This window comes from Pygocentrus nattereri, chromosome 26 (assembly GCF_015220715.1).
Source record: "Pygocentrus nattereri isolate fPygNat1 chromosome 26, fPygNat1.pri, whole genome shotgun sequence".
In the NCBI taxonomy this organism is placed as follows: domain Eukaryota; kingdom Metazoa; phylum Chordata; class Actinopteri; order Characiformes; family Serrasalmidae; genus Pygocentrus; species Pygocentrus nattereri.
In genome coordinates, this window is record NC_051236.1 from 20,512,725 (window position 1) to 20,540,266 (window position 27,542).

Consider the following 27,542-nt stretch of genomic DNA (forward strand, 5'->3'; position numbering starts at 1 on the left):
GGACGCTCATGGACCCTCACAGAGCAGGTACTATTTGGGTGGTGGATCATTCTCAGCACTGCAGTAACACTGACATGGTGGTGGTGTTAGTGTTTGTGTTGCGCTGGTATGAGTGGATCAGACACAGCAGTGTTGCTGGAGTTTTTAAACACCTCAGTGTCACTTCTGGACTGAGAATAGTCCACCAACCAAAAATATCCAACAGCATCCTGTGAGCAGCGTCCTGTGACCACTCTTATTAGTGAAACTCTTATTAGTCCTAAAGTAATTCACTCCAGAAGTCACTTGACACCACCTAGAACCTATGAAAATAAAATGTGACTTGAATTAAAATGCTTGATCTATACTCAGTAGTTTGCATAACAATCAACACTCTGTATTAATTGTGTGTAGATGAGCTATTGTCTCTGACTTTACATCTACAAGGTGGACTGACAAGGTAGAAGTGTCTAATAGAGTGGACAGTGAGTGGACACAGCGTTTAAAAACTCCAGCAGCACTGCTGTGTCTGATCCACTCGTACCAGTGCAACACACACTAACACACCACCACCACATCAGTGATACTGCAGTGCTGAGAATGATGCACCACCCAAAGAGGACGTGTTCTGGAAGGGTCCATTGGGGTCCTGACCACTGAAGAAAAGGGTCAGTGTACATTATAATACATTAGTTTTCAAAATTGTCTACTTCAATCATGATTTCTATTGATCTATAATGGTCACTCTATAGTGCAGTAACATATTTTATGGAACACATTTTGGGAGTTTATTAAGGTCTTATTCTTTGTTTTTTTTCACTATTAAGATTTTCATTATCTGCAAATTATTGAGCATGAATATTCATCTAAATTCAAATAATAATAGTGTATAGATGGCAGCTTTTGATACCTGTAATTTCTAGATAGTCAATACTACTACTGTTTATTGCTGCTTTAGAGCTAATAAGAGTTTATTAAGTCACTAATACTTCAAAGCATCAGTAAACAGAGGCTAAATGCGTTTAACAAGATTTCAGTTTGTGTCATATATTCTAAAGTAAAGACCACAAATACAACTCTTGAATGTAAAAGATCTCAGTCCTTTTTTACAATCAAACTATCATTAATTGGTCTTGAATCATGATGCAAATAACAATAACTGCTTTTTAACCTGTATTTAATTTTGGCTAAAGCTCCACTTTAGAATATGAAATACATTATGCATGTATTAATATTAGTAACTTAGGAAACTCTCATTAGTCCTAAAGTAATTCACTCCAGAAGTCCTTTGACACCACCTAGACCCTATGAGAATAAAATGTGACTTGAATTAAAATGCTTGATCTATACTCAGTAGTTTGCATAACAATCAACACTCTGTATTAATTGTGTGTTATTACTACTAATACTGCAATTAAAAGTAATTTTCACATAACAGACCTCCAATTATGTACCAAAACAGGTAATAATTAATAAGGCATAGTGAATAAGCCATTTAGAAGTATCTAATTTAGGCTCCTGACTTTCCAGTGTAGGGAACAGTGACATGGGGATCATTTCCAACCCAAACAAGTGTGTGTTTTCAGACAGCATTTCAATACAGCAGGCTCCAAAAATAGTTCCCCACATGGTGAATAGTACAAGTTTAGGAAGGCAAACATCTTCTTTTAAACAGGCTTGATTTAAATCTTTACTAAATGAATGTTAGGTTGTGTATTTGCCAAAAGAAAAAAAAATATTGCATCACTCTAAATCAGAGGCATTCCGAAAAATGGCAGTGTTCTGATTGCAGATACAGCGCTGACATTCTTAAGAGCAGTTTTCAGAGCGAGAACCTGCTCATTATCGCTGCTCCATCTTAAAAAACACAGATTAGAGATAAAATGGTCCCAGCCTGTAAACAGAGATCAGAGTTCAGATGGTGTGGTTAGTAATTCAGCATAGCTAATCTTCCCCTGTAAGAACCTTTTTAAACAGTTACGCATAAACACTTCACAACCCTCTCCTCTCTGCATGCTCCTATAATTTACAAGGTAAAAGCATTCCCACACTGCAGCATGAAGGAAAGCTTCCCTACAAGCTTGGAATGAAATCTTCTGCTAAAATGTGAGCTAATCAGGTATTAATGTATGTAAATGTCAAGTGAAAAATAGCCCTACCTTAAAATGTGTTCGTTTCCCAATAACAGGAACAGGTCTCATTATATTACCTGTGCAAATGTCAAGTCCTGCGATGGCAAGGGAGCGCAGCTGTGAAAGATGGGAGAAAGGACAGAAGTCAGGCAGAAACACTGCAACGGTGAAGGCACTGCTTGTTTTGTGATGGTGTGTGTGCCTCCAGGGGCTTTGGTCTTGGTTAGTCGCATTTATGCGATCGGGGTGGCGGCAGAAGTGAAGGTTTCGACTCCAAAAATAATACGGCTGGTCAAGAAAGGCCACGGCGTTAATGCCAGCTCTACTTGAAATATGACTCTGTTTATCCAAGCTCCTTTGCATTTTAAAGAGAGGGTTGCTTTTGGGCAGGTTGCAATCTGGTTAAGTTCAGAGGAATAAAATAGTTCAGGTGTTCTGCCAACTCGTTTATATATTCAGCACAGCAGATGAGGTGAGGTTTGAAAATCATACATCATGAAGGTGTATTTAAACAGGAGCACATGCCAGACATTCCAAAATGTTTGATAGCATTTCAGACATACATAGAGGATCTAAGATTAGATTATACGTGAGATTCACACGTGAATAAAAAACTGGTTGAAATTCTCTCGAGTTGCACTGGATCAGAGCAGAAATCTATTCTAAGTCAACCTTTCATTGTATACGCTCTTGTAAAAATAAAGGGGCCAAATGGGTTCTTTGAAGTGCTGCCAGATGGGAACCACTTTTGGTTCCCTGAAGAACCTTTCGATGTGTTTTAAAGGAATACTCCAGCATTTTCAGTCTAACCTCATATGTATCATATGGTCACTTACTACAGGCAATGTCCATGGCTTCTTTTGTAAGAATATTTTGAGTTAATGTTTTTTGTTTTTTTTTAAGTATAGGAAAAGCTGTTTAATTTATTGTCTGGTAAACATCTGCATAGTACAGATGCAGCATATAGAACATAAGGAGTTTTTCCATGGTTCTTCAATAAAGGTAGTGGTTATATAAAGAACCATGACAACCCAAGGAACAATTTGAATGTTTATATGTTCTTTTAGGCCAAAATAAATGCAACAAAAGCACTTCTGAAATAATGCCACTTAAGAAACACTTCACTAAAGAACCTTTCAATGGACAGTTTCAAAGGAATGGCCTCAAAGTTCAGCCTAGCCTCATCTTCACAGTATGGTCACATACTAGAGCCAATGTCCATTGGCTACAATTATAATCCATGTTTTGAGTGTATGGATTTTCTGTTCTTTTCTAAATAGCAGAAAAACTGCCAGTGGTAAGGGCCTGCATAGTACGGTTGCAGCAGATAGAGATTAGGTTAAAAAAACGCTGTAGTAGGTCTTCAATGGTGATGTATATATATATATATATATATATATATATATATGTGAAGGTATTAATTATACATAAAACTCTGACAAAGAACCAGTTGAATGCTTAAATCAGGGGATCCCAATCCCACTCTGGGTGACCCCACTCTATACTCATTTTTGTGCTTTGTCTCATCAAGCACACCTGATTCATGAACTAATTAACAAGTGGCTTGTTGGCTGGATCAGGTGTGTGGAGTAAGGCAAACACAAAAATGTGCAGATCATGCGGTCACCAGGACTTGGATTGGGGATAAATGGTTTTTGTTCTGAAAATTGTTCTTTTTGTGCCAAAATTAAGGTAACAAAAGGCTAGTTTGGAGTGATGCCATATAAGAACTTATTCTGTTTCTCAAGTTACTTTCTGTCTGTAGAACAGGAGTGTATTTAAATTAAAAGTGCTTCTTATAACTGTACATCCAAGTCAAGAACTAATGAGGAACCTTTATTTTTAACAGTTGCCTCCACACAATTATAATGGACAGTTACTGGATATACATCTTTTATAGAACCAGTTAAAAATGGCTCTATACAGCAGAAAAAGGGCAAGCCATAGAACTTTTTGGGTACTGTTTGGCACATTTCTTGCAGGGGTCTCTTTTTCAGACATCATTCTTTAGGAAACCAAAAGTGGTTCTGCTCTAGCATGGCTCAAGAACTATTACGAGATATTTTTAAAGGTTCTTTACATAACCATATACACTATATTTCCAAAATCTTTCACTCACCCATCCAAATCATTGAATTCAGGTGTTCAAATCACTTCCATGGCCACAGGTGTATAAAACCAAGCACCTAGGCCTGCAGACTGCTTCTACAGACATTTGTGAAAGAATGGGTCGCTCTCAGGAACCCAGTGAATTTCAGCATGGTACTGTGATAGAATGCCACCTGCGCAACAAATCCAGTCGTGCAACTAAGTGCTAGGCTACGTAAAATGACAGGGAAGGATGAGCGGATCCTGAGGAGCATAGTGCGCGGAGGTCACCAATTTTCTGCAGGATCAATTGCTACAGACCTCCAAACTTCATGTGGCCTTCAGATTTGCTCAAGAACAGAGCGTAAAGGGCTTCATGGAAAGGGTTTCCATGGCCAAGTAGCTGCATTTAAGCCTTACATGCTTGGATGCAGTCAAATGCAGTGGTGTAAAGCGCCGTAACTGGATTCTAGATCAGTGGAGATGTGTTCTCTGGAGTGACGAATTACGCTTCTCTGTATGGCAATCCAATGGATGAGTCTGGGTTTGCTGGTTGCCAGAAGAAAGGTTCTTGTCTGACTGCATTGTGTCAAGTGTAAAGTTTGGTGGAGGGGCGATCATGGTGTGGGGTTGTTTTTCAGGAGATGGGCTTGGCCCCTTAGTTCCAGGAACTAAAGAAACACTTAATGCTTCAGCAGACCAAGGGATTTTGGACAATTTCATGCTTACAACTTTATGGAATCTGTTTGGGGATGGCCCCCAACAGCAAGTTCCAACATGAATACGCACCAGTGCACAAAGCAATGTCCATAAAGACATGGAGTAAGTTTGGTGTGGAAGAACTTGACTGGGCTGCACAGAGTCCTGACTTCAACTTGATAGAACACCTTTCGGATGAATTAGAGTAGAGACTGCGAGCAAGTCCTTCTCGTGCAACATCAACATCACGCATTCAAACAAATAGAAGCATTTCATACCACTGTGTAACTAAATATGACATTCCAAATATAAACATTGTGTTTACTGAATAAACACTGAATAACCCATTTTTCAGAGTGTAGGATACCTTTGTGTCAAAAAAGTTCCTCTATCTTTAACAATATTTATCCGTACACCCTAAAAACAGGTTATTTAGTAAAGGGGAATGTTATATTTGGATCTGTGTCATTCCAAAGAACCATGTGAATGCTTAAATAGTTCTATGCAAGGTTAAACCATTCTCTTCTGTTTGATGGAGGCTCTCTTGGAGAGAGGTTCTTTGAAGAGTCTTTAAAAAAGGGTTCCACTACTATTACAAGTCAGAGGACTCTTTTTGTTAAGAGTGTACTTTTGACCCACATACACTGGTCAGTTGAACTGATTCAAATGTGTACATAATCTTCACATGAACACAGTTGTCTGTAAAGGTTTAAACACCCCCAGTAAATGGCATATTTTGTTGATTTTCTAAGTACCAACATGCACACATACCCCTTTAAAACAGCACTGTTGTCCAAATTGTTGTGGGTAAATTTTATTTGCTGGGTTTAACATTTTGTGGAAAAAATCTTAAAAAAAATAATGTGCCATAACTTTTGCACAGGCCACATTTTATGTTTTATTTTCTAAATATGTTAAATTCAGCAAATGAACAGTAATTATGTGTTAAAATATAGAGGAGTGTGCTCTTAGTAAAGGATGTGTATTTCTTATTACTTAGAAAATCCACATGTAATTTGACCATGGGTGCCCAAACTGTACACGACTGTAGTATCTACTACATAAACACAATACTTCTCAAAGCAAAGGGACAAAACTGTGCTGATGTGATGTATTTTACACATGTTGATGCACATACACACAGAATCAAGTATGTTCAAAATATCACTCTGAGTGGACTTTACTCACCCCATCAAAAAAAGAAAGAAAGAAAAAAAAAAGTCCCAGCAGTCAGATGACTTCAGTGTCTTCCCACCTCAATCTGATATTCCACTCTAATATTAAAGGCCATACTGATATTACCGTTATCCTTTGGGGCAGCTTTTCACTCTTGCCTGTTCCATATATATTAGAACTCTTGGCAATGCAAGTCTTTTAAAGTATACCATTAGTTTGGATCTCAGTGAGCACCACTCGCAGTGCTGCTGAGGGAAACCCTTGGATGGCACTCTTTCTTGAGGACCTGTCTGGTGGGTCAAATGCATTACTCTTCAGAACGACGAGACAGTCTGCTCGCAAATTGATTTGGATTTGCCTTTACTCTGCTGTGGTCACATTAATATTTCCTGCAGTGAGTGTTTCCCCAGCAATGTAAATACCAAACGTCTATCTGAAAGAGATGACCTTGGGAAATATTTGTGGCAATGGGAGAACGCTGGACGTGTACGGACGTGTTTCAGATCGCTATCGGCCACTGCAAACCAAGATTAAATGGAACAAAATGATAACAGTATCGAACTGACCACAGATCAATGGCTGACAGGCCACTGCTAAATCTCTGCCCGAGTCCCCTCTTCATACCATATCATACACACATACACACTGGCTCTTTGTAGAGGAGAGAAGTGCGGACTGTTTCCTCCAGCATGATGCAATTCTTCAGAGGAGAATGTTAATCGCTCTCTTTCTCATCTGTCACAATGATGGATCTTATTGTTTTACTACTTTAAGCCTTTATCTTTCATTAAAGTGTGACATTTATTTCTCAGTGTTTTCCTGCATACAGATGCCCTAAGTCAACAGCGAGAAAAATAAAACCACTGAAACGGATGACTTCCCAATCAACACCGAGCCACAGTGGCAAGGAGAGATGTAGTCATTTTGAGAATTCCCTCAAGACATTCCTGAAATAAATTACCAAGAATGATTTCTGTGTCACTGATGGAGTGGATGAGGGATCCCCCCGAAGGCATGATACAATAATTCTGCTGCAAAAAATTTAAATATCATTACCATTATTTTATCCTCAGATTAAGCAACTTGATAATGTATTTTACTCAGCTCATTTATGAGCTAGCTGCTTTAAATTCTGTCCATTTCTCCAGTGGCATAAAAATTTCAGGATCTGATGTCTCTACAAATCAAAATGAATAGCAGGAAAACTGCAAGTGGCTTCAAGACAAAAGGCAGCTGCATCTGATCAGCAATGTGTTTAAACTTGTTCTTCGGTGAAGGAGAAATCTCGCCATGTTTGTTACTTCTCTTTTTTTAGCACAAAAAACCATGACAAGACTTTACATCAGACAGCTCCAGAGCGATGCTTTTGTTTCCATACTAATGATGCTTCAGTCGCTGGGATGCCTGGGAGTTCATCTTCGTTTAGTCATTTGAACCCTGTTAGGTTAGCTTTAATTCTCTTTAATTCTTCTCTCTACAGCTGATTCAAGGCTGTTCATCTAATCTCAGCTGTAAGGCTTCTTTGAGCTACTTTTGGGATGTTGGGAAATTCTAGTTTCACAGAGAGTTCAGGGTTTTATTAGAAAGCAAAATCAATATGAGCTGCCTTGAAACTGCCCATATTTGGCGAGTTGTCAGCAGGTAGCAGATTGCACTGGAAACACAGTAATATGTACTCTTGGTTCTTCAAGGGTTCTTTAGTAAAGAAAAATGGTTCTATATAGAACCATGAACACTCAAAGAAAAAGCTTTTCTTTATCAGCCTGAAGAACCATTTCACTATGCAAATAACCCATTAAGCATGTAAATGGTTCTTGGAGTGTTCATCATTCTATATTGAACCATTGTCTTTACTAAAGAACCTTTGAAGAACCATCTTTGTTAAGAGTGTAATATTTGCTGTGATTTTTAGTGGGATGGGGGACAAACTGAAAAAAGTACATTTCCACATGAATACAATATATTACATCAATGCAGTTTTGTTTACATATTACTTTTGATGATAATTGCTGATGGCGTACGCTGCTGTTCAATACCATGGAATTAATGGGCCTCATTCACCAAGAGTTCAAGAGTTTCCCGTTTTTTTTTCTTAAATTTGTTCTTGAGAAAGGTCCTAAGAAAACGTCTATGTCAGATTCATGATGTTTTCTTATAGCGCAGAACTGTTCTCACCTCTATCCTCTTGAGTGTGTAGATTCTGTTCTTACCTAAGGACAAATGCCAAATCAGAAAGATTTTATAGTGTCCAAAAACTGAATAGCTGAAGTACTTAGAGCATACAAGTTCATGATTAAACAAAAGTAAGGCTAAGCAGACAGAGCAAAACAAAACTAGACACAGAGGAAGAAATACTAAACAAATCAAAGCCTGAAACAAGACTGTTGAAAAATAAACACGGGGAACAGCGTGTCGCAGCAACAACGCAAGACAAAGGGACTAAGCAAATGGGTATAAATACACTGAGGGGAAACAAGAAACACTTGGGACAGAAACAAGGAAAGACATAGCTGGACAAGACAGGATAATACAATATTACTTATTTCATAACTTCTTGTTATTACTTCCATTACTTCTGTATTAACTAAAACTATACCTTTTGGTATTTAGAATGGCACATATGATATTTAAATATATCTTAAATATAAACTGCCAAAGATTATTATTATGACAAGTGATTTTAAACTTCTGAATATTTTACTAATGTGAAAATGATGTACAGTACTGAGTAATTTTCATATTTTTAATTTTCAGTCAAAATCACCACTAAGTATAAGTTACTCTGTTTTCAGTAGAGGATACTTTTGGGAAGATTCACATGCATAAGGAAAGGAAACATTAAAATAAGTGAAAAAAACAGGACTTTCCACAACTAGAGTTAAAAAAAATATATACAGATGTAGCGAAAATGCGACTACAAGCCTTGGAAGACCTAGAAGACCACCAAAACTGTCACCATCAAGATAAACGCTATTTAAAGCTTTGATCTTATAGCGGAAAAAAATAAGCTCCAATCTGCATCAGATCTAAACATACACAGGTATTTCTGTCCATCCTTTCACTGTGAGAAGACAACTGAAAACTATGGGCCTGAAAGGATGCGCAGCTGTCAAAAAGCAGTTACTGAGAAAAGAAAATAGACAAAAAAAATCAATGCAATCCAAACAAATAAGCTGCTGTTTTTTTTAAGAACAATGGACTAACCATCCCAAAGCCCAAACATCAATATCACTTAATGTGCTTGGGACTACTTAAATCATGAAAAGCAGTACATATGACTAACTTCTAAGACTGAACTTTGGAGGTGTGGAAAAACGTCCCTGCATATTTCTTTGACAAGCTGAAGAGCAAAAAAAAGGCTTCTATGTAATTTTCAGTTTTTTTTCCTTATGCCAAAAAAAGAATAACTTGCACTTAATTACCATTTTGAGTGAAAATGAAATACATGAAGGGTGGTCTCCGCCTTCTACACACATTTGAATCAAGTAAATTCAGTACATTTCATTTCTCAGTGAGGGAGAGAGAATAGAGAAAGAGACATGACAAAATTTGACAATTACAAGACTAACAGAAACACACTTGGTGGTAGCAGGAGAAGGACGTGGAAACTGGAGCCTTTGTGGATTATTGATGCCACTGTGGCACCACACATGCAGTTCTGTAAATATGTACACATTGCTTGACAGGAAGTCTGTAACTAATTCTAAGTCTGGGGCAAAAAGACAATAAATGGCAGACAGGCGTAAGAGGCAGGCAGAGAAGAGCCCGCTGATTCCAGGGCCACTTTTGTAGTCAGTGTGACAGCTCCATTAGCGTTAATGACAGAGTGCGATACTCCCTGAAACAACTATACCTGGGAAGAAGAAGCAACATCAACAACAATGATGGAGGAGAACACTCCACTGAGCACATCTTCCACAGTGATAGTCAGCAGCAGGGAAGCCAGCTTGCTTATTTTGAAGTGTTAACTGCTTCATATAAACAGATCAGATGTGCTAATGTGTCTTTATTTACATTTATGAGTGTAATGGCCAAAAAGAGGACTTGGGTAACTATTGACAACATCCACTTATCACACATCGGAAAAAAGACGGTTCTTCAAGAATTTGTAGCTTGACATTGTAACAATAGCAGAACCTCTTTTGATGCTATTTAGAAGCATATACAACACATTCTCCATCAGTCTGAAGAATCAAAGAAGTCTGTAAGCATGCAAACGGTTCTTGGGAGTGTTCATGGTTCTATATAGAACCATTTGTCTTTACTAAAGAACCCTTGTGGAACCATCTTTTTTTAAAGAGTGTATATTAACGGTTCAGTTTCCACTACGATCTACTACCTGCCGAAAAGGGTTCTATATAGTGCCAAAAGGGGTTCTTTTCTTGTTATGAACTTAACAGAAATCATGAGGTAGTTACAATTTTCTGGATTGTTATCTTGAGATAACAAGTTAATTATCTTGTGATCTCAAGATAACAAAGTTATCTTAAAATCATGAGACAATCAACTTATTATCTCAAGAAAACAATCCAGAAAAATATAAGAACAACTCATGGCCTCTCCAGACTTCCATAAAGCTTGACACCATAACAAATAAGAACGCTTTTTGCTGTATTATGGAGCTCCGCTGGTGACATCCTGTATAAATAAAATAGTGCATGGCCATGACTTAGTAAGGTGTGGGAACAAGACAGTTAAGTCATAGCCATGACTTAGTAAGATGTAGGAATGAGATCCTAATGCATGACCACAACTTAGCAAGGCATGATCTCATTCACATGCCTTACAAAGTTGTGGCTATGACTTAATTATCTAATTCCTGTGCCCTAGTTAGTCATGGCAATGCATAAGGATCTCATCCCCATGCCTTACTAAGTCGTGGCCATAGCTTAATTATCTCATTCCCATGCCTTAGTAAGTCGTGGCAATGCATAATGATCTCATCCCCATGCCATACTAAGTCGTGGCCACACATTGTTTTAATTTATATGGGATGTCACCAGCAGGGCTCTGTACTATGTGGAACCATATATAACACCTTCTCCATCAATCTGAAGTACCATTTCACCATGCTAAGCATTAACTGGTTCTACATATAACTGGTTCACATTGCTTTTACTAATGAACTCTTAAAGAGCCACTTTTTTTAAGCATGATACAAAACTACTACCTGGTTGACAATGTGATTTAAACAGGACGAACTGCTGAAACAGTTTCAATAAAGACCTTTGGCTTAGCATCTTGGGAAGTTCTCTTTCTGCAGCGTTCCTTCTTGGAAAACTCGGAGCCCAGGGCCAGTGTGTCAGTGAATGAAAGTGTTCTCTGATGAAAGATGTCATGAATGAGTTTGTGCTATGCCAGAAGCTGACAATCTGAAGAACCACATTCAATATTTTCACCCAAGCAGTAAACAGTGAACTTGGTGGGAGAAATTATGAATGACACTTGACAGCACCAAGCCAAACATTTTTTTGCACAGTTGTCATAACCATGATTTTATGCATAGCCAGTTTTCACCCTGGGGTCTTGATGGCGGTTGAAGTGTATGTTACATAATGTGATGGCCACCGATGTGGGATAAGCATAGCAGCAGGGGCATGGGCACACGCTGTATATGCTGCATATATAAGAGCGGAAATTTAACTGGGTTTAAACACTGGGTCATTTCAGCTAGAAGAGCGAATGTCTGAAGCGCAGCTCTGCATGTGTTTTCTCTTTGCAGATATCCAAACGGATCTAATTGTGCAGATCTCTCATGGGCCAAGAAAACCCACTGATGCCTTTCAACAGACTAGCAGATCAAACTTACTGGCCCTTATTTTCCTCAAGCTGTAAGATCTTTGACTTTAAAGGCCAACCAGAACACCATTCAAGCCTCAAGAAATCTGTTTCATGGCAATGCTTAAATATGGCAAATATGTGATTTGCTGCTGCAGCGTCCCAACTTTGTGCCTTTGTAGATTATGTTTTTGTATTTGGTCTTGGCTTGTGGCGATCTTCCGGAAGAACAAGATAGCTCTCTGTTTACAAGTGGGGGGAGCTGGGATTGCATACAGAGGATTTGTTTGGGTTTCATCATGTTTAAACACTTCTCCTTGAGAACGCACCGCGTAACCCACACTTTTAGCCTTACATGCTTGAGCTGTGCCGACAAAACAGAAAAAAGACGCATGTTAAGTCATGAACTCTTGCCTTTAGGCCCATTCTTTGACTGGCTGTTGTGACTTGAAAGGAGAAAATGCACAAGTGTTTCTTTTTCCGCTCATATTCTATGCGTGGCGCTCAGATTTACACCAGAGGAATCAACGAGTTACATAGAAAAGAAAGGAATGAAGTAAATATATTTTGCAAATACCACAGTGCTTTAAGTAAAATGCTCAGAATCATGAAACAGCCATCAGGGCTTGCTGCGGGGAGCACCAGGGCATTATCAACCTGTCAAAAAAAACCCTCCCTAAAATGCTATTTGTATCTTTCTGTTATTCCTTATCTGGCGGCATTCGCTCTGACATGCATTATGACTGATTCTCCACTCTTGTCACTGATTAAATTTCCATTAGCCATGCTTACCAGTTGTTGTGGCACTGAGAGCTGCTGAAAGATGTTCTCCAAATGTGATTGCTGGGAAGGGAGCAGAGGTGGGATAATGACACAGTAACATGATTTGAGGACGCGCACCGTGTGACAGTGCCTCTCTGCCTCTCATTCCCTCTTTTCTCCCTCTCTCTCTCCTCACACTTCCTTTTTCTCCCTCTCCCTCTGTCTCGCCTCTCAGTCTCTCTTTTCTCCATCTCCCACTCTTCACACTCCTGCTGTCTCTCTCCCTCTTTCTCTCTATTTCTTCACACTCCCTTTCTCTTTATCTGCCTCTTTGCACTCCTTTCTTTCTCTCTTCCTCTTTTCTCTCTCTCTCTCTCTCTCTCTCTCTCTCATTACACCCCCTCTCTTTCTCTCTCTTCCTCTTTTCTCTCTCTCCCTCCTCACCCTCCTTCTTTTCTCTCTCTCGCTCTCTCTCTCTCTCTCTCTATCATTACACCCCCTCTGTCTCTCGTCACACTCCCTCTTTCTCTCTATTTCTTCACACTCCTTCTTTTCTCTTTATCTGCCTCTTTACACTCCCTTCTTTATCTCTCTTCTCAAACTTCCTATTTTCTCTCTCTCCCTCTCTCTCTCTCCTCACCCTCCTTCTTCTCTCTCTCATTACACCCCCCCCCCTCTCTCTCCTCGCCCTCCTTCTTTTCTCTCTGCCTCTCTCTCTCTCTCTCTCTCTCTCTCTTCTCAAACTCCCTCTCCCAAGAACGTGACAGTGAAGTCACCGGGAGAGAGAGAGAGAGAGAGAGAGAGAGAGAGAGAGAGAGAGAGAGAGACAGAAGGAGAGAGAGTTGCGAGTGGGGCGCAGTGCAGAGATCTATTTAAATCATGTGGGTCCCTGATAACATATAAATAAATGATAACCGCTATCACGAGCCTCGCGCATCTCTGCTCTCTAAATTAAAAGGTACTAGACTGATCTCGGCTCTTCCTCTCTCTCGCGCTCAGTCCTCAGAGGTGCTCCTCTCTAAGCCCGAGACATTAAGTTGAGGATAAGGCTCGCGCGAGGCGTTCTTTTGCCGTTAGAATGAGGCGCCGCGCTGCCGCGAGGCTGCCCGTTAGCACTAATGACCGGCAGGATTAATTAGCGCGAGGAGGATGGGCAGCACGGAGCGCGCGCTCTCCCTCATTAATCCGCTCGCAGGTGTTCTCCTGCCAGTCTCTCCCCTCTCTCCGTCTGCGCGCGGAAGATCGACGAGGAGCGAGCCCACACTGACTCAGTCTTATTAGCCCTCGGCTCGAGTCCTGCACGGAGGAGCTCCAGAGCAGCTGGAAACGAGAACTACAGACAGAGCAGAGAGAGACTGTAGCTCACGCAGAGGTGGAGAAACTGCAGAAATGCTTTCATATTGATACGATTTCTGCTAAAGCTTCTACGGTTTTAAGGCCGGACCGAACAAACACTAGCAGTGACCGCTGCGGGACTGTAGAAGCTTCTCTCCTAGGGGTGTTGGGCACGGCATCACTATAAACGCATATATATATATATATATATATATATATATATATATATATATATATATATATATATATATATATATATATATATATATATATAAACAACCCCGCTTCCAAAAAAGTTAATATGCTGTGCATAATGCGAATAAACAGTAAGCAAGACCTTCCCTGAAAAAGACGGCGTCCGGATGGCAGAATATGTTGCTCCAAAACCTGAACTTAGCGTCCAGCATTAGTGTCGTTTTCCCAATGTGCACTAATGCACCCACATACTATCACACATGCTGGCTTTTGAACCGTGCCCTGATAACAAGCTGTATGATCCCTCTCCTCTTTAGCCCAGAGGACATGGCATCTATGATTTTAAAAAGTCATTACAAAGTTTAAGTCCCAGAGAAGGCGGCGGCGTTTCTGGATCCTGTTTATATACGGTTTCTTCTTTGTATAGTAGAATTTTAACTAGCATTTCTCGGACAGTGGTTTTCAGAAGTGTTTCTGAGCCCATGCAGTATTTTCCCATTTTACTTTATGCAGTGCAGTGTTTTTGAACCCCTGTTCTGAACACATCTATGTGATGCGTGAACCCCTCAACATCTTTACTCCTGAAAGACTCTTTGGGATGCTTTTTTATACCCAATCTTATTACTTATTCATATATATATATATATATATATATATATATATATATATATATATATATATGAAATTTGCAAAACAAAGATGGGAAAAAGCAACAGACTTAAAAACCTTAAAAAAAACAAAACTAAAGAATGTGTACAGCTTTGTTCAACAGCTAAGTTAATATAGGTAATTGGTCAACAGATTTGTTGTGACAGGTCTTTTGAAGATGTAGCCACATTCCACTTTGAACATAGCTGGGACTTCATACTCAGTGTAGGACAGTGCTCAGGTGAGCAAGGTCCATCATGTGTGGAGTTTGCATGTTCTTCCCATGGGAAAATCTCCAGTTTGCCTAACTGCATGTCTTTGGACTGTGGAAGGAAACTGAAGCACCTGGACGAAACCCACAAAGACATGGGAAGAGCATGCAAACTCCATACATAAAGGACCCTTCTCGTCTGGCCAGGGAATTAAACCGAGGCCCTTCTTGCTGTGAGGCAACTACTCAGCATGAATTCTCTGGCAGTTCTACACTGAGTACAAAGTCCCAGCTATGTTCAAGGCCGATCACAGCTCATAAAGTGGGTGGTCAAATCAGTTGACCATAGAGACCTCCTATTAAAATGTGCCAGAAATCAGAAGCAAAAGAAAGATTTCAGAGGCAAAAGAGAGATTCCAGAAGGATTCAACATGACCTGAATATGCTTCCCACAAACACATTCTTTCCTGTCCAGGTTGGACAAGCTCTAGAAACAGTTGTCAAAAATCTCATTCAGACTGTTCAGAGATTGTAGTGAGAATTGTGAATTGCAACATTTCCAGTTTCCAGTTAAAATACTACAAACCATGTCCAACTAGTCAGTTTGGAAAAGACAAACGGCATTTGTCACCAAGCTAATGTTAGCTCTGAAAACAAAACTACACATGATCTATTCTAACACGGTACATTTTCAAATGGATACAAATAATGTCCTTTTAAGTTATTAATGTAGGTTAGGTTGAAAGGGATTTTTGTCAACATTCTCTATGTTCTTTCCATACTAGCAATGTTATTTTCCATCAATAGAGAAAATGTCCTATAGAGCAATTAGCCACCAATAGAGAAAATGTCCTGTTGAGTAAAGCTTAGTCCCCTGCAATGTTGTATGTACTTGTGTAAAGCAACAATAGCAAGCATTCAGTGGTCAGAAAATGTCCTGTTGTCCTTCCTTTTGTAGTGTGACTGAGAACTCATTCGTTTAGACTTACAACAACATCTGCTGGACAAAGACTCAGCTGGGATCCCTTGAAATATTGCAAGACTTTAAACAATGGATTTACACTATACGTTTTCTAATTGGCTGAAGGCAGTTTAGTTTACATATTTAGTTGAAAGTCCTGTACCTTACAAGCTGTGATGCTTCAGAAGGACCATCACTTTCTAATTAGATTGTATCTCTGTTTATTTGTAATATGTGATTAACCAAGAAAGCCATGGATTAAATTGAAATGTCAGGATTTTTTACCCTCAATATATGAATTCTATATCAATAAAACAGGCATACATTACAATTCTCAAGTGTAAAGTAAAAACAAAATACTGCTTCTCTAACCATGTCATTTGAAGTCATTTGAAAAGTGATGTCTGCAGCAACCTGAATTGAACTGAGTGTGCATCATATGTTGATTTGTGTTTAATCTACTGGGAAAACACAGCTTTTAGAAAGCCTTGCATTTTTCATATAGGCAAGTAAATGGCCACGATGCTGCTATTACCGTGTATGGACAAGTACTCAACCATAGTGCTCTTTAGATAAGCTGTATTTTTTTATTTTTAAATTTTTTTATTTATTTCCTTTTTGTTAGGACAGAGCAACACCCATGATGTGGTCCATTAAATCATGCTTTTAGAGGACCATTGACAATGACCTGGGCAGATCTTCAAATGAAAAATAAATAAGCTGCAGGCAGGCCATCCCTCGGAGGCAGGTGGGCTCAAAACACTAAATCATGCTCCTGCAAAATCGGGTTGAGTGAATTAGCTTGAGATCATTGTGAGGTCATGCACTATAACAGTGAAAGACAAAGCTACACGGAGAAGTAAAAAGATTCTCTACATTGAGTCTTGAGGGCAAACTGGAAGCAGATGTGAACGTGCAGACCTTTGCATAAATGAAGAACAGGATAGCAAACCAGATTACAGCTAATTCTCCTACAAAGCACACATCTAGAGAGCTGCCTCCCAAGAGGCTATGAGGCTAAGAGGCTTCCAAAATAGTAGACTGTGCACTGTGGCCATGGCAGCCAATGAAATTTCAGATGGGCAAAAATGAAAGAGACACTCCGTCCCAAAGGAAAAATGTAACCATCCTGTTCTGAACATGCCTAATTACATTGCAGAAGATGCCTCAGTAAGCTCTAGTGATATTTTTGGTTGAAATTGAATCTTTCTGTTGATGTATCTTGAAGGTGGGAGGTACATCTGAAAAACTACAACTGCGTTGAGTGGAGTGGATATTTCCTGGCAAGCTATTTGAAACACTTATTCCACCCTACCCCCCAATAAACTGGCCAGAGCATACAGAGGCCAGGTAGTTAACATAACTGCTGGTGTGCTGAATATTGTACTGCAATTGTAGAATTAGGGTAACTGTCTCCACATAATTACTACAATGGGGTGATTTGATTACTTGAATGGCAAAAATGACTTGTCAGATGATGTTGTTGTCAGCTGAGAAGTTAAAGAAGCTACCTACCTATCTAGATATCTAGGCTCTGGAGTCTTTTGTGTGCTGAATAAAGGATACAATTAATAACCAAGGTAGGAGTTTACATTTATTAGCATACAGATCAGTGGCTAGGATAGCAGTCAGGATTGGTTGACACCATTGAGATTTCCGATGATGATGATGCATTTCGTCGCTGTCCAAAAAAACAAGTATCTCCACTTTAGTTTTAGTTTTCTGCATAATTTGAGCAATGTTCTTTACATTGTGTGAAGATCTCATGATGATTGGACCAGTAGAAGTGCTTCAAAATTGCTTCAAATAAAATCTCTTTACATCAGCTTGCATTGACGGTAAAGAGTGTTTTTGCCTTGTGCTGTAAAGTTACTGTTTTGTCTTGTTTTTCTTTGGACAGCAACGATTTGTGAAAATCATGATAGACAAAGTTATGAAGTTATAAGGTTATGAACTCTGGGATAAAATGCTGCTCTACAGAATATTGTGCAACCCAACAAATACCATTATTAACCTCTAGTTTTAGGCTGGAATGCACCTTTAACCTTTAATAGGCCAGCTCTCAGAGCATCATTCACTCTCAGTGAGACTGAATTTTAGAGAAATAGAAAACAGTGCTATCACACAAATCCATTCAGTTATTGCAGTGCACAGAAAAATACCATTGTGATGTAAATTGTTAGACATCTCAAAGGGACGCATTGCAATCCTAATTTCAAATAGGTCCAATGAGAGCAGAAAACTAAATTGAACCTTGACTTTGGCTCCAAATACGGCTCATATGTTGGAATCTAATAATCAACATTTTCACCAGTACAAATGAAGTATGGTCACGATATTTTGCAATTATGGCTCAGCTGAAAGTTAATTTTACATCACATTATGTAGACAACACTGAATCTAACCCATTTTTGCCCAAAGGACACTGGCTTAATAACACAGTGTCATCCATATAATTGGAAAAGAAATATTTGAAAGATATATGTGAAAGTTTAAAGATACAAAAACCTGTTTAATTCATTTCGCAAAACCACGATTCACAGTTCCATCATCAACTTCCATTTATTAGTATCAAACCACTGCTACAAAATTACATCAAACATGATGAAAATGAACTTGCATACGTGCTATTCACAATGTAAGCTTTAAAGTAATTAAAGTATATGATTCTTTTTTTTTCTCGACAAATATCAATATATATCAATGCCACTTAAAGCCATATATGTCATTCCAGTGATCTAGAGCCTATAAATATACAACTATATCCCTGGTGGCTAAAGTACCTCCATACACATTTAAGTAAAGATGACCATTTCAAATTTCTCATCACAGAATTTTTCAGCATCATGATCAAATAAATAAAAACAAACAAATAAAAAAAAAACAACAACTTGGGTCCCCAGATATGCAGATATATTTATGCTGTTCATCTTATATGGTCACCATCCTCAAGGAAAAAAAAGTTTACAAAATCAAATCAACATATGTACAAAAAAGAGTGAATAAGATGCAGACCCTGCTCTCAGTTGGGGTTTTGAAAATGGAGTGGGGCTCTCTTTAACGTGAACCAAACAACAGCACTGGTTGTTTGCTTCATCCTGCTTAAACAAAGAAAAAAGGAGAAAAAACACTGGCAATTGGGTAAATATGAATGTTAGATACATCTATGCAATTTTACTCATTTAATGTGAAAACACTTGATACATCCCAACAGAGAGAGACAGAGAATGCCACTGTAGATATACTGCCAGTTCCACTGAGTGTTTTTGTAGAGCCCTGCACTATTCTTTTTAAACTGCAGTTAATCCCGTGCTTTTCACATCAATGAAACGGCCTCATCAGTGTCACACAGCGCTCAGGATTGGATAGCCCAGTTAAGGACGTATAGCTTTATCAGGAACACTGCATCGTTGCCTGGCTAACTTATTTTCCAGCTCACTGAAAATAATGAGGGGACACGGTGACAAATACTCAGAAAAAAACACCTTTAGGAGCCACATGTTCTCATTTGGCAGCTACTTTATTATCCAGACGAATAGAATATCAATGAATGAATCTAAACACTTAAATACATTCATGCCATTCAAGTCAGTCATCACAATGTTCTATACCATATGAAAGTCACATGAAGGTTGAAGCGGTACACCAGCTGGATTTCAGGAACTGGTGAAGGTTAATAGATGTTTGTTCTTTACGTTGCTCTGTGGGGTCGACCAGAACTAAACTCACTGCAGAAAATATTGGGAGATCATCTTAAATCTAGCCAATATGTTGAATACTTCTTAACATCAGATTGTTGTGAGAATGCTATTTGTAGACATTTTTACTTGTTCTTACTTGTTTTACTGGAAAATTTCTTTGCATTCATTATTTTTTCAGACAAACAAACTACATGTGAATGTAGTAAGATCATTTCCTTGGATAAAATAGCACAAAATCAATGTACTGGGAATCATTAAGAAGTTTCCGTCCATATGTGTGAAACATGGTATTATGCTTGATAATAGGTGGGGGTGGATAAAGCGGGGAGGTGAAAAATTCTTGGTTAATGTCATTTTTCCCTGCCTGTTGGTGACCTCAAAACTCAGATGATGTTTTAGAGGCAGGCAATTGCCAGTTTTAGAGCAAAGTAGTCAAATTTAGAGGTAATAGTACATTTTGCTGGAAGGATGCAGGAATTCAATCATTTTGTCTTTTAAATGATAATAAATTTTAGTTGTATTTAACATAACCAGAAATGTGAACTAACGCAGTTTAAAAGGGTCAGTGATGTTAATAATTTTGAAATTGCAATGACAAGTAAAAGACGTGAGATAGGTTGAATACGATAAATAAAAATCACACTGATAAATATTACATACATTGTCTAGATTTAAAATGATTTCACTTCCTCAGATTTTGGCAGTGCACTGGCGATTTTTCAAACAGGACAGAATTTTAACCTGCAACACGGGAAAGTAATAACATTTTCTCTGATAGGACGGAATGTGTCGGAGTGCTGCTGGGAGAGTGAGCGCCCGCAGCCGGTTAAGGCAGCACCCTCCGGCACTCCACAAAATCCTCCACCTAAAAACTGACAAAGGCACAGGAAGGACTTTATTAACCGCCAGGTCAGAAGAATCTCCCCTCCTGACCACACACAAAGCCCTCTGAAAACTGACTCGCAGAAAGACGGCTTGCTCAGAGAGGCGAGACCCAGATGGAGCTGACAGTGTTTTTTTTTTATTCTGTCCTGCCAGCAACAGCTCAGCTCACTATAAGACATGACACATCTAAAATGTCTTTTCCTTTTTTTAAGAAGCTAATAGTGTGCAGCAGGCAACCTCAGTCCAAACAGTCTTCATCACTATGAGTTGGTAGGATATGTATAATACATTAAATGTCCATTTCAAGCACAACTGTAGGTACTAAACCATGTAACACTGCTCACTCATTCACACCATATGTACTGTATGAACTATGGAGGGGTGGCTTACAGAATTGTTTCCAGTGCACTGAAGTGGTTTAAAAATAGTAACAGCTCAGGAGGTCTTTATGACTACTTAGATACAGCAAAGAGAAGCCACAGATGAGTGTGCAGATGCTGTGCAAGTTTTTATATCTCTGAAACTGTGGATTTCAGGTTAATGAGGGAAAAATGTGAGTGCTTAGACAATTCAAGCAATTAAACAAAAAAACCTTTGAATATTAATGCATGCCCGAAATGTAATTATCAAGTCATTAGATGTGCTGAATGTAAATGTGAAGCAAGTCTACCTGTTATTTACATACTCTTTTGTGAAGCCGTAACTTTCAGAGTAATTATGCATGCATGAGTACCTTCTGGCTGTTTCGGTGTCCTGTTTTTAACTTGGTATCCACTTAGGCAATGTTAATGAAGTCTTCATTGATAGATCAATCTGAATATTTATTTAAAGAATTTGTGCTAAATTATTTCATAAGATAGTCATAATGGCGAAAATTGGCTGACAGCTCCTTTTGCAACATACACTACATACGTTTTTTTTACGGAAAGGTACTAAAAAAAGTCATCAGGCTACGGCAAAAATGACTGTTTATGACCCTACTGTAGCTATAGCAGGTTAAAACATGAGGCTTTGCTATGGTATTCAACAGATCACGTAATACTTTAAAAGGCACATTTTATACAGTACTTATTCCCCAAAGTGACTCGTTCTCGAATGATAATGAAATGCAACCTATTCAGCAACATGCTGAATGTTAGTCTATGGGCCTGAACTGCAAAGAATTTGATCATCAGCTAATTTCTTAGCTTATGCAGTAATGCAAACAGTGATTGAGCAAGAACCCATTATGTATCAAGGTTATAGAACTGCACATACTATTTCGAAGTGTGCCACTACATTAATGCTGTGTTAATGTTAATGTCCTTGACCTAAGTTTTCATGGTGGTCTCGGGTTTAATGCATACTTTGATGTCATTTATAATACTGCAGTTCCAAAGCTCAGAAGTAAGAGGCAGGTTGTGGCCTGATTGCAATCCAATGTGCTTCCTCTTTAAAAAATTTCTTCATTGAAGTTTCAGGTTTCAAAGTCTGCAGTGAAAAATAAGCACAAGAACAGGCCGCTTCTTTGTACACCGGGAATAACTGTGAGATTTTGTCAAGGTTTCTTGAACTGGTACAAAATAAGGGCCGTCCTTTAATTTCAAGAGTAGATATAAATAAAAGCATTCATAAAGCTGAGCTATACTTCAGTTTCATGATGAATCTCCTTGTTGTTGGTCCTTGTTGTTGTGCTGTAGGAATACGGAATTGATCATATATTGTACACATTTATGTTAGATGTGAAATCATTCTTCTCTAAATGTGAAATTATAACGGGCAAAGGAAATGTCAAAGTTTAAATAAATATAGGAGATTTAAAGGAATGATTTGGCAAAAAAATCTAAATTTTCCACTTAATCCAGAAATTTTAAATAACTGAGAAATGTTTGGTTTCGAAATTTTGCATCTTGATTTGAGCACTTGAGCTATAAAATTAACGTTGAAGCTACTAACTAGATGTCAGTAGTCACCCAAGTCTTTTCTATGAATACATCCCCAAAATGTCTCTCAACCAGCTCGAACCACATCCAGAACTTCATTAGGGTTGTGTTGACATCTTGATATGGTTTATGACTATAAAAATGAACATGTCACTCTGTAGCTTTGGCAATGGACAGACAACAGACACTATACTGACTTCTGACTCCCCTTCATGTTCTTAAGTGTCATGCTGACATATAGGCTCTAGATTATATTACATCTATGACTGAATGCTTCTCTTCAGATGAAAATTCAAGATTAATGGTGATTTATTTGCCCAAAGGAACAACAGAAACCGTGAATGTAACCTGTGGCGTCCATATTCCTGCGTGACATGCAAGCATGCGAAGGTGAGTAAGTACAATTCCTTTGTTTAAAATGACTGACCACAGCATTTAGATACATGTTCACAGTAAGTCATACGGTGTCCTAAACAATATCAAGTCTGCACAGCCTTACTGAAGACCTGGACATGGTTTGAGTGGATTTTGGGGATATGATTACAGAAAAGATTTGGGTGACTATTGACTTCTACTGTTAGCAACATTAGCATCACAGGTCCAGCGCTAAATCTTGACATGATTGATTACATCAAGTTGTACATTTGATGTTTCACTGAACCATTCATTTCAAATTTAGAAAAACACAACAGTACAGTGAATTAGGTCAAGAAAAATCCATATAAATCCATGTTGGGAGTCATTCTGGACCATTGTGCCATGGTGGTTTCAAAGTGAAAGAAAACTTTTATGGTGTACTTGGAGGACTTGCTGTATAATTACTTATACCAGTGAGTGAAAATGAGTCAAAACAGTCTTGAAACTGGTTTTGTACTCAAAAGATATTGATTTATGGTCATTGGCCACCTTAACGTACATATTCATTTGACATGCAGCACAATCATAATTTCTGCACATCATAATACACAACGTGTGTGAGAACTAGGGTAGAGGTTAAACTAAACCTAGACACAGGCTCTACCAAGAATATAAAATTAATTCTACTTTCTCCAAATACACACATGACTTATCTTCTATAATATCATATAACTGCTTCACACCCTCTGAGTTAAAAAGTAGATTATTTGATTATAAACTGTTGATACTTTTTTTTAAATTGAATCTATTTGTTTTGACAATAATCAACAACAGATATGGCATCTAAACTCAAAGACAACATTGTAAACTATGCCATACTGCATACTTCTTTCAAATCATATTCATTGACATATTGAAATCCACAGTTCATACCATACTGTCCTCACGAGGGAAGTGAACATGAGCTTTTTTTCTGCTTCCCTGTTCAAAACAATTTCACACGGACTAAAGCAAAGCAGGGAGTACATGTGATGCATTAATACATTATAAAATCCTGTACAAATTATAACAATAACAAAATAGAACTTAATCTATAAAATTAAAGAAATATTAGACCAGCACATGAAATCAAACCTAACCAAATGGGAGAATTATACTGACACAAAAATTAGGTGCTCAGACAAGTTCTGTGTGAAGCTGTCAATGTTGCCCCCAAGACTTGATCATGTATGACATCTGAAGAATGATTTTTCTAAAGAGACATATTAAGTGGACTGCAAAAATTAAACCCATAATTTCAATAAATGCAAGAGATTCAAATCCATCGTCATAATTAGGATCGGTAATCAACTGGCAATCATTTTTGCATACTGACAATTTGTAAACATCAGTAAAATTTGACATAGTGCATAAAACTGATTCTCCATATCATCTTTATACATAACATTATATTCACATTACTTATTTAAATACACCTTATATTGATTTTTGTCCACAGCTCACAGTTTCCATGGTCTGTGGCTCTTTCGGCCTGAAAAAGTTGGCCATTTCATGCCCAAATGTGTGGCATGATCAGTGCATGCAATAACTATTTCAGGGATCACTTACATTATACCTCATATCTTTAAATGGTCATCAATACATCAACTAGATCTGAGCAGCTCAAGTCTTGTTAGCTATTTGCCAGCCAATGTAAACGGAAACATTTCTCAATCTGTTTCCAAGCTGGATATTTCAGTCACATTATTATGGCAGACAAGGCATGCTGATTGTGGTGAATAAGCAATAAGACTGCTCTACTTTCTTCAGAGCTGTCTCATCTTATTGTGTGGGGCAAATGAGCCTCTATAGCATAATGCGCTAAATCATTGAATTATGGCTGTAATTTTGGTCCACAAAACATCCCAATTCTTATTCAGTGAAATACTCTACCCCTCCAATCTGTGTCAGCAGATTTAGTTTGTCATTCGCCATACAACTGCGACAATTTCAGCATTTTCAAATCTTCCCTTTTCAAAGCTTTGATTGTTGGTGTAATGTAACTGAATTGAAATCAGCTACTCGAACCTCGGGACCTAAAAGTCTGCATTCCCATTGTAGCTAATTGGAAGTGTGATGTAGCAGCATTCTGACGGAGGTGGCACACTAGGGCATCCTCTCGGCCATTTCCAACAACAAAGCCTCTAATGTCGCCCGTTCCCACTCCTACCTCCCACAAAATGCAGCTAATTTTGAAGCTCTCCAAAAGAGGACAATGTGAGCTGATTTACAAAGTGGGCAATCAAGAAAATAAAATAAGAGAGAGAGGAAAAGAAAAAACCCTAAATTGTATGTATTTACATGATGGGAAAATCCACAGGATGAAAAAAAAATAAACAAAACCAAAAATAAAAAAAAACCATCCAAAACATAAGTACTGCTGATTAAAATCCCTCGCTGCTTCCCAAACAAACAGTACCAGATTGGATCCAGTCACCGGCGATGTCAAAGGATTTGCAAATGCTCGAAAGGGTTCTTTACAGTCATTGTGTATGGCTGTCCGCAGGGCTAGTAAACGCAGAGCAGGGAGGAGAGCGTCAGGAGCAGGTACGGGCAGGCCAGCAGGACCTCGGCTCCTCCTGTACTTCCATACGGAGCCGTGTTGGGGGCTGTGAACAAGAGAGGAGAGAGACACACACACATTGATTACAGGATTCTCCCTCCTCCCCTGGCTGCTCGTCATGCTCTCGCTCAACAAGCACTTCTTTCCTTTTTACTTTAGCAGTGCTCACAGTGGTGAGTCACATGACAGAGGCTTGTACCAGCTAGAAAGTATCCCTGAAACTTTTTAAAACCAGACTTAGATCAAATTATTTATAAAAAGAAAAAAACATTTTATATACAAAACATTCTCCCTAAATTTTATATAGCACGTACAACGTTTCTCCATTTTGCTCATGCCTTCGTAGTCCAATCCTTTACAAACACTATAGAGCACAGTGGTGTATGAATAGCCTGTGCTGAGTACAGGTACATTCACATTTTCTCAGTGAGCCGACACAGATCTCAATGGAGGAACTCATCAGGTCTTTCCCCAGAGCAACACTACTTGAGTGTAGTGCTCAAGAGAGGTGCTTCAGAGCAGGTGTGAGAGTCTATGGGCATTCATCCTCACAAAGGTTGACACAGCTCTGTTAATGACAGGCACTGCCCTACCTAAGGAGATTAGTGCTATGCACACACACACACACACACACACACACACACACACACACACACACACACACACACACACACACACACACACACACACACACACACACACACACACAAAACGCATTCCAGTCTGAGTGTATGCTTATGAAAGGAGATTCTCATTAAAGTGGACATATTTTCTGTCTTAGTTTTATGTGAATGATTCTGAGTGCATATAATTAGCATAGAATATTTATTTCTTTATTTAGTTATTATAGATTATTTTCCAAATATTTACCTTAATGCACAGTCATAGAGGACTGTGCAAATGTCAGAGATCACTTTGTACTTCATTAGTTTCCAGACAAAACGGCTACTAAGTGCAAGTTATTCATTTTTCAGGATATATTTCTGGGTAAATTGAATATGAGATAAATTTGTTTGTGTAAGGAAGAGCAAGTCAAAGAAAACAAAATGGAGTTTCCAATACTGGGGTTCAAAAAATAATACAAAAACAGGACTCCTAACAAAGCAAGACGTGGCAGACCACCAACACTGTCACCATCAGATAAACAGTATCTAAAGTCTTTGAGAGAGAGGGGAAAAAAAAAAAAAAAAAAATCAAGCTTCCAGATGTGAAAAAATCCACAGGTGTTGCTGGCCATCCTTCTACTGCGAGACAACACTGTCAGTCTGAAAAGATGTGTACCTGACAGGAAGCTGTTACTGAGAAAAGAAAATGGACAAAAACATTTGCAAATCAAAACAAATACGCTGCTGGTGTTTTCAGGACAACGGACTGACCACCCCAGATTCCAGACATCATTCAGCACCATTGAATGTGTTTGGGATTCCTTGAGTCATGAGAAGCAGAAAATACAACATATTTCTTAGACTGAACTTTGGAGGTGTGGAGAAACACCACTGCAGATTTCTTTGAAAGACTGAAATCAAGTAGCTCCCTGAGAAGAATGGAAGCTGTAAAAAAGGAGCCTTATGTGTGATTTTCTTTATTGTTTTCCTAATACTGAAAATTAATAACTTGTACTTACTTCTCATATTCACAGTAAATGAGATAAACTAAAAGTGGTCTCTGACTTTTGAACAGTACAGTACATGTCTGACATGTGAGTTCCCTACTGAATTACTTAAATTGCTCCTTTAGTGCTGAGATGAAACACTGAAACCACACCTCTTTTTTTCACGTCCACTTCTGTTTTTTACGGCTCTTAAATGATCAGCACAGATTACGTGTTCTTTACTCCCTTAAAAATATGCTGCATTATGGGGCCGAATGCGCTGGCTGGAATGGGATGTGGAGAGGGGGGACTGAAATGAGCAGGGCCTGGAAAAAGGGAGCAAATTGGGATGATGTGTGTAAGATGCATGGGCAGGCTCGGGGAGAGAGCAGAGAGGAAACGGCCCCGCAGCCTGTGCCTTCATTCGGCCTCTATCCACCGCACCGGATAATGACACAGTTTTTGCTAGGCAGCGGGAGTAGAGCTTGTAGCCATGGAAACAGCTCACATCCTGCACTGG

The 27,542-nt window shown here is 38.7% G+C and overlaps 1 protein-coding gene across 3 annotated transcripts in view; it reads right to left on the reverse strand.

Moving 5' to 3' along the window:
• Nucleotides 1-1,893: 1,893 nt before the first annotated feature.
• The window catches only part of negr1 (neuronal growth regulator 1), a 184,754-nt gene continuing 159,105 nt past the window's right edge, over nt 1,894-27,542 (reverse strand). For 2 of the 3 annotated variants that reach the window (XM_017720913.2, XM_017720923.2), the window contains one exon: nt 18,501-25,477. In XM_017720913.2, coding sequence (XP_017576402.1) covers nt 25,377-25,477 — 101 coding nt within the window. In that variant the 3' untranslated portion in view covers nt 18,501-25,376. Of the gene's footprint in view, nt 2,229-18,500; nt 25,478-27,542 lie in introns of those variants that run through there. The other variant, XM_037534842.1, reaches the window with a different exon arrangement.